At 48.3% G+C, this 17,509-nt stretch overlaps 1 protein-coding gene across 10 annotated transcripts; it reads right to left on the bottom strand.

Annotated features, from left to right (window-relative positions):
* Nucleotides 1–7,714: 7,714 nt before the first annotated feature.
* DKKL1 (dickkopf like acrosomal protein 1) lies at nt 7,715–17,462 on the bottom strand. 10 transcript variants are annotated; one of them, XM_049901786.1, is made up of 6 exons: nt 17,398–17,462; nt 15,292–15,466; nt 14,402–14,542; nt 14,177–14,269; nt 13,857–13,952; nt 7,715–8,102 (listed from the first exon to the last, which is right to left on the bottom strand). In XM_049901786.1, exons 2-6 carry the CDS (start codon nt 15,445–15,447, stop codon nt 7,791–7,793), a joined length of 798 nt encoding a protein of 265 aa, XP_049757743.1. In that variant the 5' UTR covers nt 15,448–15,466; nt 17,398–17,462; the 3' UTR covers nt 7,715–7,790. The 10 variants fall into 10 exon arrangements, with proteins under 10 accessions (XP_049757743.1, XP_049757734.1, XP_049757741.1 ...); XM_049901777.1 differs by lacking the exon at nt 17,398–17,462 and adding an exon at nt 17,169–17,235; XM_049901784.1 differs by lacking the exon at nt 17,398–17,462 and adding an exon at nt 16,461–16,556.
* Between the last annotated feature and the right edge of the window lie 47 nt (nt 17,463–17,509).

Here is a 17,509-nt window from a genome sequence, read left to right as displayed (position 1 = left end):
TTGTTCAATACCCTCCCATGGCTCCCCAGCACCCCCAGGACAGAGCCCAGCTCCTGAGCCTGGCCTGGCCTCATCCACCTCCCCACCCCAAATCCCACTTAATGCTCTAGCAACTCAGAACTGCATGCTGTTCATCCTTCCCCAAGCCACTATCACAGGAACTGACTCGTCAGCCCTTCCTGCTTTGGCCTGGATGTCCACTCTGGGAAGATAATTCTGATTTCCACTCCTGGGCTGAACCAGGCACTGTCTCTGGATCCCCACACTGCCCTGAGCTCCCGCCATTATTTACTGCCAGATCAGTCTGTATTGGAACTGTTGGCTTCTCACAAGTTTGACCCCATCCCTGCTCCCAAACCTCTCATGGCTTCCTAGTGTCACCAGGACTGAATCCCAGCCCCTCGGGCTGTTGTTCAAGGTCTTGCACACAGGAGTCCCTGAAACATCCTCTCTCTTTTTGCTATTTTTCTCTCCAACAGCCCATTCCCGGGTCCCTCACCCTCATCATGGCAATGGAAGTCCAGCATCTTCCCTCCATACCTGGTCCTGGTCCTCTTCTGGATTCCCAGCTAGAGGCCAGTCGTTCCAGGCCTTGGCCATATTCTGGGTGCCATTCCCACCCCCAGCCCGGCCCCACTCACAGTTCCCCTGGGACACGTTCCCTGAGTCCCTGGGGCAGCCTGGGACTCCTCAGTGCTCCGACAATGTCCTGTGCTGCCTCCATTATAACCAGGTCTACCACTTGACTGATCCTCCACAATACCAAACGGTGCCCACTGGGCTGAACTGAGCATGCCAGGGTGAATGGTCAATGTGATTGTGACCCTAGGGCCATATGGGGGCTCTCTGTCTCACTGGGCAGTGGGGAACCCCTCAACCCACCTCCTCAGACCTCTGTCCTTACCAAATACTCCCAACACTCTGCTCTCCCCAGCGCCAATCGGGATCCACAGCTGAAAGTCGCACGCTTCTCCGCGGCTTATAGAAGGTCCTAGAAAAGAGGGTCTTTGAAGAGAGACCCTTCCAGGGTTTGGACAACCCTTGAGGGTGCAAAAGGTGGCAATGGTTGTGGGGCTTGAGTGAGGAAGGGTCCCTGTTGTGGCACTGACAGGAGCCAGAAGCTCTATGACAGAATTTGGGGACTAACTTCTGAAGAGGTCTTGAGGGGTCTCTGGTCAGATAAGGGTCCAACAAGACTTCCGATGGGAAGCTGCAGTGGGAGGGGGTCTCGGCAGGAATTCTGGGAGGTCTCTGACTGGATTTTGGGAAGTCTCTGACAGGATTTCTGTGGTTCTCTGACAGGACTTTGGGGAATCTCTGACAAGATTTCTGGGGTGATCTCTGGATTTTGGGAAGTTTCTGATAGGATTTCTGGGGAAGTCTTTGATAAGATTTCTGGAGAGGTGTCTGGATTTTGGGCAGTCTTTGACAGGATTTCTGGAGGGGGTCTTCGACTAGATTCTGGGAGTCTGACAGGACTTTTGGTGAGTTCGACAGGCTTTCTGGGGATCTGACAGGATTTTGGGGTCTCTGCTAGGATTAGGGGTGTAACAGGATTTCAGGGAGTCTCTGACAGGCTTTGAGAGAGGCTGACAGAACTTCTAGAAGATTCTGACAGGATTTCAGGGGCCACCTATAAGATTTCTGGATGGGTTTCTTCGAAGGTTTCTGAGGGGATTCCGCCATGAGTTCAAGAGGACTCTTAACAGGATTTGGAAGGCCCTGATATTGAGTCAACGGCAACGGGTTTTTTTTTTCCCCCGGCATATTGAAGAGTCTCTCTCTTTGAGGGGTTTTGCCAAGATTTCGGGAAGGGCTCTCCCCTGGGGCTATTCTGGGGAACCTCGCCACACGCAGAGTGCACCTGAAGCCACGTCTCGGGACCGGCCGAGGGCCACTGACGACGAAAGGCGGTTGCGCGCCAGGGGAAGGGAGGGAGAGGAAGGGGTGCGCGTGCGCTTTTCCCGCCAGAAAAAAAGCAAAGAGGTCGGGGAGGGGCGGGGCCGAGCGCGCGCGCGCAGCGTCTAAGTCCCGCCCAGCCGCCCCCGCCTCCTCCCGCAGCTCAGGCGCACTCCTCTGGAAAGGCGAGAGCGCTTCGCGTCTGTTACCTGTAATGGCGAGGTCGCGCATGCGTAGGGCTGCCGGGGCGCGCGTCCAGCCGGTTGGAGCGGGCGCGTGCCCATTGACCGAGCTGGTGAACGATGGGTGGCTTGTGGGTGGTGGGAGGGGGGAGGGTACGCGGCGCCGGGGTCTTCTCCGGTGCCTTAAACTTCTGTGAAATGGGTCTGAGCAAGGGAGAATTGGACTGAGGGGCCTCTCCGCCATCCGCCACTTCTTATCAGTTGTCGAGCCGTGCCCAGCCGGCCCTCTGTTTCGTACCAGGCTCCCCATCACCGTCACAATGATGTTCCACCCCCCGGCTCACCTGAACCTGCGTCTGCTCCCGCACCGTTTCCTGGCACCAGTCACGCTGTCCTAATAGGTCCCCGAAGGAGTCTTTCCCAAGAGAGAGGGGGAAAAATTATTTTCAGCTTTTCTGGCTAGAGAGAGGAAGAGAACTACATCCAAATGTGACTCCCAAGAAGGCACGGAAAAAGAATCCTCTTGTCCACCTCTTGTTCATCCAACCAGTCATTTCACCTGTCACTTACTCAGAGAGGCAAACAAAAATCATATTAAGCCTTTAATAGAAATCGATTGAAGTGTATTTAACATAGGTTTTACAAATTGAGGCAACATTTTTGACTAGAAAGTAAAAAATGTTCCAAAGAAGAAAAGAGTCCAAAGATTCTTATACCACATCTTGTCACTAGTAATTATATGTTGCCATGGAAATAGGGCCTAAACAGCATTTACATAACTCGTGGACATAACCCCAGTTTGACCTTTGGAGTTTATTTTGTTGAAACTGTACATAGATAATTCCTTAAAAGAGCACAATGCCCAAAGCAAAATGTTCTTTACTATTAATACGTTTAAAAGAACTACTAACGAGTCAGAATTTACTTGATGGGAATGGGTATTGTTTGATTTAAGGCAGTTTTCTCAAGGCTCAAGGCTCAAAGATCATCTTAGGGTGATAGCTTGGGTGGGTCACTTCAACCTTGATGGAATCCAGAAATCTGGATTTATACTATAAATATAATGTAAATATCTATATTTATATTAAAAAAATACAACTATTCAGATGATCTAGTTCACTTTTGGCAAGCTGTGGTTTTCAAGGAATTTGTCCATTTAATCTAAAATTTCAAATAATTAGCATAAAATCTTTCATAATATCAGCCCAGAAATCTGGATTCCACAAGAATTAAAAACTTCATTCCTCATTACCTACACTAGACCCCTGCCTCTCTATAAAAAAAAAATATATATATATATACATATTTGATATTTCAGTGATCTTCATGGCATGTTTCACCATGTGACATATTCTATATTTGTGTGCCTCTGTCTGTCACCCCCACTGAAATATGAGCTCTGTGGAGACCTGAACTTTGTTTTCGGACAAGAATGTGCCTGGCCCAATGTGGGCACTCGAAAAAAATTTATTGAGTGTATGAATGAGTGAAATGAAAGCACTAATCCAGTACAGCTATATGGGGAGAATTATTTAACTGCAGCTCTTTTAAAAGGAAAAATTGGAAAATTCACCAGACTCTAACAATGTGGGAATGTGGTTCATTCAGGCCCCAGAACATGTTACCATTAAAAAGGATGAGCAAAAGGTTAGATTAAATCTATGCTGTTTAACTACTGGACAGATGACTAAAGCTGTGTCCTGCCCTCAGACATCTCTGGGTTTGAATTCTGGCTCCATCCCTTCCTAGTCCTGATCTTGGGAAAATGACTTTCTCTCTGAGCCTTGGTTTCACCACAGAAATGCAGATAATAATTACCTCTTAGATACCTTGAGGTTTTAAGGCGATAATTCAAGGCTTATAGGAGATCTTTGTTAATTGGTAGTTATTATTTTGGCTGTTAGATAGTGGCTTATTATAAAGCCTGGGAAGGAACCTGTTTGGCAGGTGATATGGTGAAGTGGTTAAAAGCATGAGATATGGAATCAGAATATTGAATATAGTATGGACTGCCAAAAGAACGAACGAATCTATCTTGGACGAAGTACAACCAGAATGCTCCTGAGAGGCTAGGATGGTGAGGCTATGTCTCACATGCTTCGGACATGTTATCAGGAGGGATCAGTCCCTGGAGAAGGACATTATGCTTGGAAAAGTAGAGGTTCTTTTTCTAGCTTTTTTGAAGTGAGTGCTTAGATCACTGATTATTTTTAGATCCTTGATTTTTAACTTCTTTTCTAATATTTGCACTTAAAGCTGTAGTTGCTTTCTGAGAACTCCTTTAGCTGCAACTCTCACGTTTGTTATGTCACATTTACATTATATTTAGCTCACAGTATTTTCTAATTTTTAAGTTGACTTGAGAATTATTTAAGTGATGTATTTCTTAATTTCCAAATCTTTCATGATTTTCTAGTTATCTTTTTACTGTTGATTTCTAGCTTAGTTTCACTTCAGTGAGAGAATGTACTCTATACAATTTCAATTCTTTGGAATTTGTTGAGATTTGCTTTATGGTCCAGAATTTGATCCATTTTAATAACTGCTTCATGTATATTTGAAAAGAATGTATTTTTGCAGGTTGAGTGTATTAGTTAAGTTTGTTGATCATACTGTTCAAATCCATAATATCTTTACTGATTGATTGCTTTTTCTGTCAGTTACTGAAAAGCTATGATTGTGAATTTTTTTGTTTTTCCTTTCATGTCTGCGAGTTTTTGCTTTATGTATTTTGAAGCGATATTATTTGGTATATACAGTTTTAGAACTTTATATCTTTCTGGTGAATTGACTCTCTTACCATTACAAAGTGAATATCCCTGTTTTCTTCTAGCTTTCTTTTGGTTGTTGTTCACATATCTTTTTCATCCCTTAACTTTCCATCTTTCTGGGTCCATATACATAAGGTGTGTCTCTTGTAACACACATAGTTGGTGTCTTGGCTTCCTAGTGCTGCTGTAACACAAGTACCACAAGCAGGTGTCTTTAAAGAACAGAAATTTATTTTCTCATAGTGAGGCAAAAGTCCAAATTGGGGCTTTGGCTTCATGGGAGAAAGACCTGGCAATCTGCTTCTTTAAAGATTACAGTCTAGAAAACTCTATGGGGCAGTTCTGCTTTGTCATATGGGGTCACTGTGAGTTGGAATTGACTCACTGGCACTCAATAACAACAACAATCCAAACCATAACAATTTTTTTAATGCTGTTTGCTAATCTTTGCCTTTATAGACATTTTCACTGGAATACGATGTCTGTTTAGAAAGTCCACAGTTTATAAGTGATAAGCTTGATGTAACCTGCACCAGCCTCTCACTGCCTATAAACCTCCTACTTCAACCATGTGAGTGATCTGCACAGTTTGCCATGGAGCTACACACACTAATTGGACTCAGAATTTTAAGAAACTGAAAGCGGAGGTCTGGTGGGAGCTAGAGGAGCTGTGGGCTCAGCCTCTGTCCATGCCAATAAAATGAGCCAGCAGGTCCATGATGACTTGTATGAGCTGTGACAGCACCTGACCAAACTTCCAATCATGAGCGCACTGCTGCTTCACTTCTGCCTGCCAAAATCCAGCACGTATTTCTCTTGGAGCCAACCCTAAACCAGAACCGCGCAGGGAAAGGAATCCCGGGAAATGTAGTTTCAGCTTAGCTAAGTTGATACACTGTCACTGGCCTGTCAATTTGTGGGACTGTGGTGGCTTATGATGCTGGAAGCTATGCCACTGGAATTTCAAATACCAGCACAGTCACCCATGATGGACAGGTTTCCAGTGGAGCTTCCAGACTAACACAGCCTCGGAAGAAAGGCCTGGTGATCTACCTCCAAAAATTAGCCAAAGAAACTCAAAAGTGTTCCAAAGAGGAAAGAACTTCCAAAGACTCTTTAAAAAAAAAAAAAATTGTGATTTCAGTGAAAATTTACAGAGCAAATTATTTTCTTGTTAAGCACTTAATACACAAATTGTTTTGTAACATTGGTTGCCAGCCCTGTGATGTGTCAACACTTTCCCTTCTCCACCTGGTTTCCCTGTTTCCATTCGTCCAGTTTTCCTGTCCTTTCCTGCCTTCTCATCTTTGCTTTTGTGCTGGAGTGCCTTTTAGTCTCATATACATGATTGAACTACAAAGCATATCCCTCTAATAAGCATGTGAACTGATTGGACTAGTAAGTACTTGGGAAACCCTGATGGCGTAGTGGTTAAGTGCTACGATTAGGTTGGCAGTTCAAACCCACTAGGCGCTCCTTGGAAACTCCATGGGGCAGTTCTACTCTGTCCTATAAGGTTGACTTGATGGCAATGTTTTTTTTTGGGTAATAAGCATGTGTGTTATTGTTGGCCCTGTAAAACCAACCAACCTGTTGCTGTTGAATTGATTCCGACTCACAGTGACCCTATAGGACAGAGCAGAACTGCCCCATAGGGTTTCTAAGGAGCAACTGGTGGTTTTGAACTGCCGACCTTTTGGTTAGCGGTCGTAGCTCTTAATCACTGTGCCACTAGAGCTCCATCTTTGGCTGAAGGGTGAACCTCAGTAGTGACTTCAGTACTGAGTTAAAAGGATATCCGGGGGCTGTTCTCTTGGGGTTTCTCCAGTCTCTGTGGACCAGGAAGCCTGGTCTTTTTTTTTTTTGCAAATTTGAATTTTGTTGTACACTTTCCTTTCACTCTGTCCGGGACCCTCTATTGTGATCCCTGCCCACATCTAGTTATTCTGGGCGCAGTCTGGTGGAGGTTGTGGTAGTTGTGGTCCATTCCAAAGATTCTTATATCCCATCTTATTGCTGGTAATTATACATTGCCATGGAAAAAGGGCCAGAACAGTGTGGAAATGCAACATTTTGCTAAAGAATCAGATACTCACTCATTTACCCTAAACATAGCTCTAGTCTGACTTTTGGGTCACAGAATATTGTCAGAGACTTCAATCTGCTTACTTTGGATGCGTCATTAGAAGGGACCAATTGCTGGAGAAAGACATCATGTTTGGGAACGTGGAGGGCCAGTGAAGGTAAGGAAAACCCTCAGTGAGATGGATTGACACAATGGCTGCAACAATGGGCTCAAACATACCAAAAGTCATGGAAATGGCACAGGACCAGGCAATATGTTTTGTCATGTTTATACATCGAGTCAGTCTGAGCAAGTTTTTGGTAATTTGTGATGGCAGCCCTAGGAAGCTAATACAGGGGTTGGGAGGGCAGATAGGGCTGGAGGTGACAGGTCGGGACTTGGTGGACAGATGGGGCTGAAGGTGACGGGGTCAGGCACTGAGTGACCAGACAGGGCTGGAGGTGATAGGGTCGGGGACTGGGTGGTCAGACAGGGCTGGAGGTGACAGGGTCGGGGACTTGGTGGACAGATGGGGCCGGAGGTGACAGGGTCAGGGACTGAGTGGTCAGACAGGGCTGAAGATGACAGAGTCAGGGGCCTGGGTGGACAGATGGGGCTGGAAGTGAAAGAGTTGCTCAGTCAAAAGACAGAGAGTGTCTGAATGAGGAAAAGGAGGCTGGAGACCTTGGCAAACACTAGTGCTGTCAGGCATCACCTTTAGGGCGAGGGTTGGGGGGACCTGCCATAGCCTGGTTGGCAGAAGCTTGGGGCTCGATCTCGAAAAGAAACAGTGCTGCTGGATGTAAGAAAAACTTTATTTCTATATGGTGCTGGGGGTGGGGTCTGTGGGGATACATGCTCCAAGTCCCCATTCTAGAGCTGCTGGGAGGGCTTGAGGATGTATAGGAAGTGGGCCTTGCGGGCGGGTAGCCTAGGGCGCAAGGAGCCCTGGGGGACCTCATCAAGGAGATCTTCGTGGGTCCCCTCGAGCAGCCCGTCCCGGATGGCCTGTAGCCGGTGCCGCTTCTCGCTGAGCCAGTGGCCGCCCTCCTGCGTATCCTGGTGGGACCTCCGCCGGGGCAGTTTCATGATCCAGAAGGCCACCCGGGGATGGGGCTCCATGTGGAAGTCACCCACAGCCTTCTGCACCGGGACCAGGGCCTCCTTCTCCTCCATCTTGGGCACCTGGGGAGGAGGAAAGTGACAGACTGAATTGTGTCCCCCCAAAAGATATGTGGAAGTCCTAACCCCTGAATATGACTTGTTTGGGAAGTACAGCCTTTCTTTTGTTATGTTATTGAGGCCACACTGGAGTCAGATGGGAAAACCTGGCAGTGTAGTGGTTAAGAGCTATGGCTGCTAACCAAAAGCTCAGCAGTTTGAATCCATCAGGGGCTCCTTGGAAACCCTATGGGGCAGTTCTACTCTGTCATATAGGGTTGCTATTATGAGTCAGAATTGACTCGATGGCAACGGGTTTGGAGTCACATGGGTCCTAAACCTAAGCCCTTCTGAGTGGTGTCTTATACAAAGGGGAAACAGGCAGGGAGAGTCACATACACAGGCAGAAGACAGAAGCCACGTGAAGATACACCTACCAGCAGCTGAGGAGTGCCAAGAAACACCTGGAGCTACAGAAGCTGAAAGAGAAAAGGCTCTTCCCCTGGAGCCCACTAAGAGAAAGAGCCCGGTCCTCCCAAAGCCCTAAATTCGAACTCCTGGGAGTTCCTGAGAGAAGCCCTGGTGGTGCAGTGATTAAACACTGGGCTGCTAACCGGAAGGTCAGCAGTTCGAACCCACCAGCCGCTCCATGGGAGAAAAATGTGGCAGTCTGCTTCTATAAAGATTATCAAAACCAAACCTAATGCTCTCGAGTCGATTCTGACTCATAGCAACCCTATCGGACAGAGTAGAAGTGTCCCAAAGCTTTCCAAGGAGCGCTGGTGTATTCAAACTGCCCACCTTTTGGTTAACCACTGCACCACCAGGGCTCCTCCATAAAGGCTACAGCCTTGGAAAGCCTATAGGGCAGTTCTACTCTGTCCTGTACAGTTGCTATGAGTCAAAATTGACTTGATGGCAATGGGTAGGAGTCCCTGGGCGGTGCAACTGGTTAAGCACAAAAGGTTGGTGGTTTGAATGCATCCAGAGGTGCTTCAGAAAAAAGGCCTGGGGATCTGCTTCCAAAAGGTCACAGCCTTGAAAATCCTTTGGAGTGCAGTTCTACTGACCGCCACCGTTTTAGCCTCCAAAGCTGTGGAAATAAATCCTAGTTCTTTAAAGCCACCCACTTGTAGTGTTTTCCTGTTACAACCAAAAAACCAGTTGCTGCTGAGTTGATTCTATTCTACTCCGACACCCATGGTTATTCCATGGGGTTACAATGGGTGTCAGAGTAGAACTGTGCTCCATAAGGTTTTTGATGGGTATTTTTTTCAGAAGCATACTGCAAGCCTTTCTTCTGAGGTGCCTCTAAGTGGACTCGAACTGCGAACCTTTTGGTTAGCAGCCAAGTGTGTTAACTGCCTGCACTACCCAGGGATAGCACCAGGTACCTAAGACAAGGAACAAGGAGACTGTGTCATACTGCAAAAGGCAACCCTACAGTGCTCAGTCCTTGCTTTGTAAGTGACAGGGTCCTTTAAGGGTTAAAAGCCCCACTTTGAGGTTTAGAAGCCCATTGGGATGAAAAATACTCTGAGGTTTCTCTAAGCCTAAGGGTCCCTGGTGGCACAAACGGTTTGTGCTTGACTACTAACCTAAAGGTTGGCAGTTTGAACCCACTAAGTGGTTCCGTGGAAAAAAGGCCTGGCGATCTGCTTCTGTAAACATCACAGCCAAGAAAACCTTACGGAGCAGTTCTACTCTGTAACACACGGGGTCGCCATGAGTCAGAACCGACTCCACAGCAACAAGTTTGGTTTCATTTGGTTTAAAACTGTTCTAAAAAATTGTGTATTAAAAAAAATACTCTGAGGTTCATGGAATGTTTTGGGATTGAAAACACGCTTTGGGAGCTTCAAAAGGGAAGTCTACAAAGCAGTTTAGGGTTTATAATGCCCCTTGGGATTACCAAACACGTTAGGATTAATTGTACTCTGAGGTTTAGAAAGCATTTTAAAATGTACAAAGCACTTTGGGATTAAGAGCTCTTGGGTTTACTGAAGGGTTGTGACCGCAAATGCAATGTGTGATCCTTGATTAGAATCCTGGATCAAAAATAAAATCAGCTCTAAAGGACAGTTTGGGGTCAAGGGGGAAATTTGAATGTGGACTGAACGCGTATTGCATCCTTGCTACTTAAAGTGTGGTTTGGGGGCCAGCGGCAGCATCATCACCTGAAAGCTCCTTCTTGTCAGTTACCAGTGAGTCGATTCCAACTCATGATGCCCTCATGGGTGCAGAGTAGAACGGTGCTCCATAAGGTTTTCAAGGCTGTGACCTTTCAGAAACAGATTGGTAGCCTTGTCTTCCTAGGGGCCTCTGGGTGGGTTCAAATCACCAACCTTTCATTCAGTAGTGAGTGCTTAACTGTTTGTACCACACAGGGACTTAGGAAGCTTCTTAACCAGTTGCCATCTAGTTGATTCTGACTCATAGTGACCCTATAGGACAAAGCAGCACTGCCCCATAGGGTTTCCAAGGCTGTCAATTTTTATGGAAACAGACTGCCACATCTTTCTCCCACCGACCTTTCGGTTGGCAGCCAAGCGCTTAACCACTGTGCCACCAGGGCTCCTTGGAAGATCCTTAGAGTTACAGCCAGACCTACTGAATCAGAATCTACTTTTTAACAAGTCTGAGAAGACTTATGGGAGACACAAATTTGATAACCAGTTGCCATGGAGTCATTCTGACTCATGGCAACCCCATGTGTGTCAGAGTAGAACTATGCTCCACACGGTTTTCAATGGATGGGACTTTTCGGAAGAAGATTGCCAGGCCTTTCTTCCAAGGCACCTCTGGGTAGACTCAATCTCCAAACTTTTGGTTAGTAGCTGAGCACTTAACCCTTTGTATCACCCAGTGACTTCTGATTATTTGACTCATAGCGACCCTATAGGACAGAGTAGAACTGCTCCCTAGGGTTTCCAAGGAGCAGCTGGAGGGTGCAAACTACCGACCTTTTGGTTAGAAGCCAAATGCTTAACCACTGCACCACCAAAAACCAAACCAAACCCGTTGCTGTTGAGTTGACTCCGATTCATAGCAAGGACAGAGTAGAACTGCCCCCTAGTTTCCAAGGAGTGCCTGGTGGGTTCGAACTGTTGACCTTTTGGTTAGCAGCCGCAGCACTTAACCACTACGCCACCAGGGGCCCCAATAATTTGACATCAATGTTAAATTTCATGGGTGTAAAAATGGAGTAACTGTGTTTGGGGTTGGTTATTGCTTAAGGGGCAGTGAGTTTCTGTTTGAGGTGATGAAACACATTTGAAAATGGGTAATGGTGATGGTTGCACAACGTGGTGAACGTAATTCATGTCAATGAATTGTACACTTACAAATGGTTAAAGTGGCGAGTGTTCTATTACATGCATTTTATCACACACACAAAAAAATCCCTATTTAAAAAACACTACTGTGATCATGTGGGAGAATGGATTGTTCTTAGGTGATACCTGCTGAATCATTTAAGGGTGAAGTGAGGGAGCAGCTTACTTTCATATAGTTCAGGAATACAAAGGTAAAAACAGATGAAGGAAATGTGGCCAAATGTTAGCAAGTGGTGGATCTGGGTCAATGGTTCTTTATTTTTTAAAAATAATATTCTATTGTGTTTTCAGTGAAGGTTTGTTTGCACAGCAGTGTAGACTCCCATCCAACAATTTCTACACGTGTTGTTCAGTGACATTGGTTACATTCTTCACAATGCGTGGACGTTCCCATTATTTCCTGTTCTGGTTGTTCCATTTCTATTTATCTAGTTTCCCTGCCCCCTTATAGTCTCATCTTTGTTTGAAAGTAATTGTTGACTGGTTGGTCTCATTTGGTGATTTTTTTAAAGAAGCACAATACTCACGGGTGATATTCATTATTTTGGGAACCAATTTGTTAGCCAGCTACAAGGTGACCTCAGGGGTTAGTTTCAGTTCCAGGAATGAAGTAGGCCAATGGTTCTTAAACAGAGTCTGGAGCCATTTTTGATCGTCACTACTGAGGAAGGGGGTGCTACTTCCATCTACTGGGTAGAGGCCCAGGGATACTGCCAAATATCCCACAACACACAGGACAGCCCCATCCCCTAAAAAGGAAGAACTGTTGCTGTGTGCCCTCAAGTCAATTCCGACTCATAGTACCCCATGACAGGGTAGAACTGCCCCATAGGGTTTTCTAGGCTGTAATCTTTATGGAAGGAGCCCTGTTGGCGCAGTGGTTAAAGCACTTGGCTGCTAACCTACAGGTCAGTAGTTCGAACCCGCCAGCTGCTCCATGGGAGAAAAATGTGGCAGCCTGCTTCGGTAAAGATTACGGCCTTGGAAACCCTATGGTGCAGTTTTACTGTCTTATAAAAGGGTCACAATTTTGACTATGAGCCAAAATCGACTTGATGGCATTGGGTATGGTTTGATCTGGTTAATCTTTACGGAAGCAGATTGCCAGGTCTTTCTCCTACGGAGCCACTGGGTAGATTCAAATCACCAACCTTTCAGTTAGCAGCCCAGCGTCTAGCCATTGTGCCATCAGGAAGAATTATCTGGCCCCAAATACCAATGGTCCCAAGGTTGAGAAGCTGCTCTAGGGGAAAGAGACTACAGCTACTGTCTTATTTTCCTCCCAATTTTTTGTACATTTGAAATTTTCCAAAATAAAAACCTGGGGGGTGGAAGAGAAACCACATGGCATTACTGAACACTTTGGGATTCTTAAACTTTTTAGGATTAAAAAAACTTCTGACAAGTGTCTGTGGCCTACCAAGAGGGGATTGGTCAGTTTGTGGCCCCTGCTGGGAGGGTCCATGCCTTGAAATTGACAAGGAGCTGTATATATATGCAACCAGTGCCAGACAGAAAGAAACAGGAAGAGAAGCAGAAGGAAGAGAGAAGAAACAGAGACAGAGAGAGAGAGAAAGGAGGCAAGGCACCTCCTAGAAGAGCTGTAACACGGGCCAAGGGCTATAATACTGAAGGCAGTGAGAGGCCCAGAAAGAACCCTGCAGCAGAGTTGGCAGTGAGAGACAGCAGGGCCAAGAGGAGCCTGTCCTGAGAGGGCTGAGAGGAGGCCTGCACAACTGAGAAGCTGAGAGAGCTGTTCTGCACTGAAGAAGGGGGACTTTGCCTACATGCTTCCTGATCCTGATCCTGAGTTGTAGCCCGTTGATCCTAACCCCAAGTTGTACCCTATCACTTCCTTAATAAACCATTTAACTGTAAAAAACAAAAACAAAAAAAACTTCTGACATTTGCAAAGCACTTTACAATCAGACGAATGACTTTTAGAAGTTTACGAAGGGGAGCTACACAAAGACTTTGGGGTGAAAAATCACAGTTTGAAGTTTACAAGGGTGACGTTTACCAAGCACTCTGGGATAGATTAAAAAATACTCTTGATGTTTGCACAGCACTTTGAGATAAAAACACACGCTGAGGTTTACAAGGGTGAAGCTTACCAAGCACTTTTGAATTGAAAGCACTTCTTGGTTTACAAAATACTTGGGCGCTCACAAAACCTTTTCGGGTTTACTAAGAGAGTTGGAAGGAACCCTGGTGGTTCAATGGTTAAGCAGCTAGGTTGCTAAGAGGAAGGTCGGCGGTTCAAACCCGCTAGACATTTCATGAGAGGAAGATGTGACAGTTTGCTCCTGTAAAGATTACAGCCTTGGAAAACCTATGGGGCAGCTCTATTCTGTCCTGTAGGGTCACTATGAGTCAGAATCTATTCGATGGCACGCAACAACAATAAGACAGTTGGGATGTATTCTGAGTTTGGAAATCTCACCTCTAAGAGCTGCTTTGTTCCTCTTGACAGATGAGAAAGCTGAGACGCAGAAGAAATCCCACACATAGCGGACGGAAGGGTCAGCTCCCTCTCCTCCTAGACTAAGGAAAATGTTGGGGCCTAGACACTTTGGGGAGCGCTGGTGGCACAGTGGTTAAGAGCTTGCCTGCTAACCAAAATGTCAGCAGTTTGAATCCACCAGCCGCTCTTTGGAAACCCTATGGGGCAGCTCTGCTCTGTCCTATAGGGTCAATATGAGTTGGAACCAACTCGATGGCACCTAACAACTACAACAGACACTTTGGGGAGCATGTCCTAACCTTCCAGTCACCCTCCAAGCTCCCTTCTGCTGGCCCAATCGATGCCACCACCTTCTCAGAGATCAGCACCTCTCCTGTATTGTTGTCGGTCATCTGTGAGGACAGGAGGAGAGAGTGAGAGCAAACTCGATTTCCTCCTCTGCCCTGCCCTCCTCCCCTCCTGATGAATGTTGTAGCATGAGGGATGGTGGTGAGGCTCGGGGAGGCACTTCACAAAATAGGCACCTTGTCGATCTGGTGGTGGCTGGAGAGGCTGCTGTTCCCCAGCCGGCGCTCCTGGTTCTCCTCTTGGTGGTAGTTCCTGGGGAGGCCCCGGAAATCCATAGGGGCAGAGAAGAAGCTGTCCATGCCCCGAAGCAGGTCATCCTGGGGCAGGAGAAGGGACTTCATGACTCCCCAGTACATCTGCATCCCTGCCAGGATGCCCTCCAGGTCTTGCTCCATGTCCCTCACATCCCCTTCCCTCTCTGTGCTCTGCCCCTTAGGGCCTAACCAGTCCACCTCCTGCCCCCATCCCCTATCTGCCTGTGTTCCAGGTTCCTGACTAGCCGGGTCCCTCTGTCCTGTCTCTATTCTCTGTCTCATTACCTTCCTATTCCTGTGTCTCATCTTTTGTCCTGCAGTCTGTCCCCCCGTTCTTCTCTCTCCCTCCCTCCATATTTATATCTATCATAAGGAGCACTGGTGGTATAGTGGTTAAGTGCTCGGCTGCTATCCGAAAGGTTGGCCGTTTGAGCTCACCAGCTGCTCCTCGGGAGAAAGATGTGGCAGTCTTCTTTCATAAAGATGACAGCCTTGGAAACCGTATGGGGCAGTTCTACTCTGTCCTATAGGGTCGCTATGAGTCCGACTCCACGGCAATGGGTTTTTGGGTTATTTGCTTAATGTCTCTCCGACCCTGTTCCACTCTCTCCATCTCTCAACCTCTTGTGTCTTTCTTGTCCCTGTCATTGTCCTTTTTGTCTGTTCATCTCCCTCTCTTCCAGTTTGTCCCCCTGCCTGGCCCCGACCCATCTCCCAGTCTGTCTCCCTGAACCCCTTCTATCCCTTTATCCCCATATTCCCCCATCCCTCTTCTCTGTATCTCTTCTTCCCTCAACCTTGCCGTCGCTCACTTTCAGGAAAAGCCGGCTGAAGCCTTGGAGTAGGCTCTGGAGGCCGAGGAAGCCCGAGGAGCTCTCCTGGGAGTCACCATCGCGGATTGGGGCGGCAGTGGAGAGGGGCACCAGAACAGAGGGGAGCAGCAGCAGTAGGACCAGCGGGCGCCACATTTCGGGGTGGGTGGGGAGGCTGCGGCAAGGGTAAGGGGTCAGAGGCCCCGCCTCTTACCAAGGCCCTGCCCCGAGGTGGCCAGGCCCCCATCTAGACGCCTCACTCGGCCTCCTTTTAATGCCGGGACCCACCTCTCGTTGGGGTACAGTCCCTTGTCCCGGCAACGTCCCACACGTCCCACGCCACGCCCATTTCCTCCCTTCACCCTCGTTTCTTCTACTCCCATCCCACCTCCCTTTTGCCAGGCTCCGTCCCCTCCTTCTGGGCTCTGCCTCCTACCCAGATCTCCTACCAAGACCTTCGCCCACGCACCACCCCGTCTTCTAGGCCTCGCCCTTATGCCAGCCCACAGTCAAGTCGCCCGCCTCCCGGACTCCTCCGGCCGTCCACGGACTGTTAAATCCAAACAGTTCTAGCCTCGAGCCCAGGCCGGAAACCTGGGGCGTTGGATACGCTCCGCGAGCCCTGGCCACGCCCCTATTATCTGACCACGCCCCTGAGCTGGGGCCTCACGCCCCAAGGACGTAGTCAAGCCCCATTCTTCAATAACCACGCCCGGTAAGTTAACGTCACGCTTTTCCCCTGGCCACGCCTCTATAGGTCGACCACGCCTTTATCTGCAGAACACGGCCCTGTTGACAGACCTTTGCCCCAGAGACCCAGTCTCCGATCCCAGCTCTCGAGCTGGAGTTCTGCCCCGATCGCAGGTGACTACACCACTGTATGCTAACCTCGCCCAGGAGCTGGGGCTTCTATTCGATGGCCACGCCTATAAGGACAGAGCGACGCCCTGATTGAACATACCCACGTCCCCATCCTTCGTTGACCACGCCCCTAAGTCAATACCCAGCTCTTTCCCCTGGCCACGCCTCTTGCAGCATGCCACGCCCCTATCGACAGACCTCGCCCTGGAGATTCAGTCTTGCCTCTATTTTCTGGTCCCAGCCCTTCAACTGGAGTCCCGCCCCAATCGCAGATGACCGCCCCTTGAGTTACAGGCACAGCCCCTCACCTGGGCCTCGCCTCTGCTGCAAAGTATGGCCCCCAGCGTCCTCAGCTCCATTCCTAGGCACCCTCTTCTGGGGAAACGCTAGAGTTCGAGAAACATTTCTGGTTCGCTCACTCTTTAGTTTTGTTTCTGTCTCTGAGCGCCTCTGCCTGTCCTTTTCTTCTCCAGAATTTAAAACAATCAATGCCCTCAACAGAGGGCAGTGTAGGGACGCTGAACCGCGAGCCCCTCTTCACGTCCACTAAAAAGCCCCGCCCTCTCCAGAACCTGAGCTCTCTGGGACCTTAAATCTCAGCTTTCCAGTCGCTGTGAATCGTAATCGACTTGACAGCAACGATTTTTTTTTTTTTGATCTGCTCCGTATTCCAAGGAACCCAGGAATTCGAGCTCTCTCCCCTCCCAGGCCCCCTCAAGTCCTGGGAGCTTGAAGCTCCAGCCTCTCACTTTTAAGGGACCCAGGTGTCCGGGCCCTAGTCCCTCTTGCCTCAAGCACCGAGGCTCTTTCCCAGCCCCGGGACAGTGGCGACCACTAGTCTGCTAGTGCCGGTGAACTCAGGAGTCTGCACCTCATTGGACCTCGAATACATTCCCAAACGCCTTGCCCACGCCTGTTGACCCTGGTGAGGTTGTAGGTATAGAAATCGATCAAGGCCCCTTCGCACACCCCGACCCTCAAAAATATACTTGAAGGTGAGCAGGAACGATTCTTACCAGTTTGCACCACTTCCACACCCCAAGACACAAATGCGACACATACTAAAGGGAGTCCAGGGGCTGGGTCCCCTCCTTCATCAGAACCGAGAGTCCGGACCCCAAGCCCCCTCTTCCCTCAGACTCAGGGGTCCAGACCCCCAGCCCTCTCCTCCCCCAGACCCAGGAGACCGGGCCCCCAGCCAGGTCTTCTCCCAGGGGCCCAAGCTTCTGAATCTTCAGTTCCTACCAGTCCCCAGTTAGACTTCATCTCTCCTCTCCCAAAGCAAAAATCCTGCCCCAAACTGTCACGGCCGGACCCCCTTCCCGGCTGTCCGACGCCGGGCCCGCCCCCCCTCCAG

The sequence above is a fragment of the Elephas maximus genome, chromosome 11 (genome assembly GCF_024166365.1).
Source record: "Elephas maximus indicus isolate mEleMax1 chromosome 11, mEleMax1 primary haplotype, whole genome shotgun sequence".
Lineage (NCBI taxonomy): Eukaryota > Metazoa > Chordata > Mammalia > Proboscidea > Elephantidae > Elephas > Elephas maximus.
This window is presented reverse-complemented; position numbering and strand designations above follow the sequence as displayed.

Coding starts and splice junctions, on each gene's coding strand:
- DKKL1 (XM_049901777.1), bottom strand. CDS start 17,212: ATGTGTCGCATTTGTGTCTTGGGGTGTGGAAGTGGTGCAAACTG. Junction 15,467..17,168: donor TGTGGAAGTGGTGCAAACTG/GTAAGAATCGTT, acceptor CCCTTGCCGCAG/CCTCCCCACCCACCCCGAAA. Junction 13,953..14,176: donor GCTTGGAGGGTGACTGGAAG/GTTAGGACATGC, acceptor TCCTTAGTCTAG/GAGGAGAGGGAGCTGACCCT.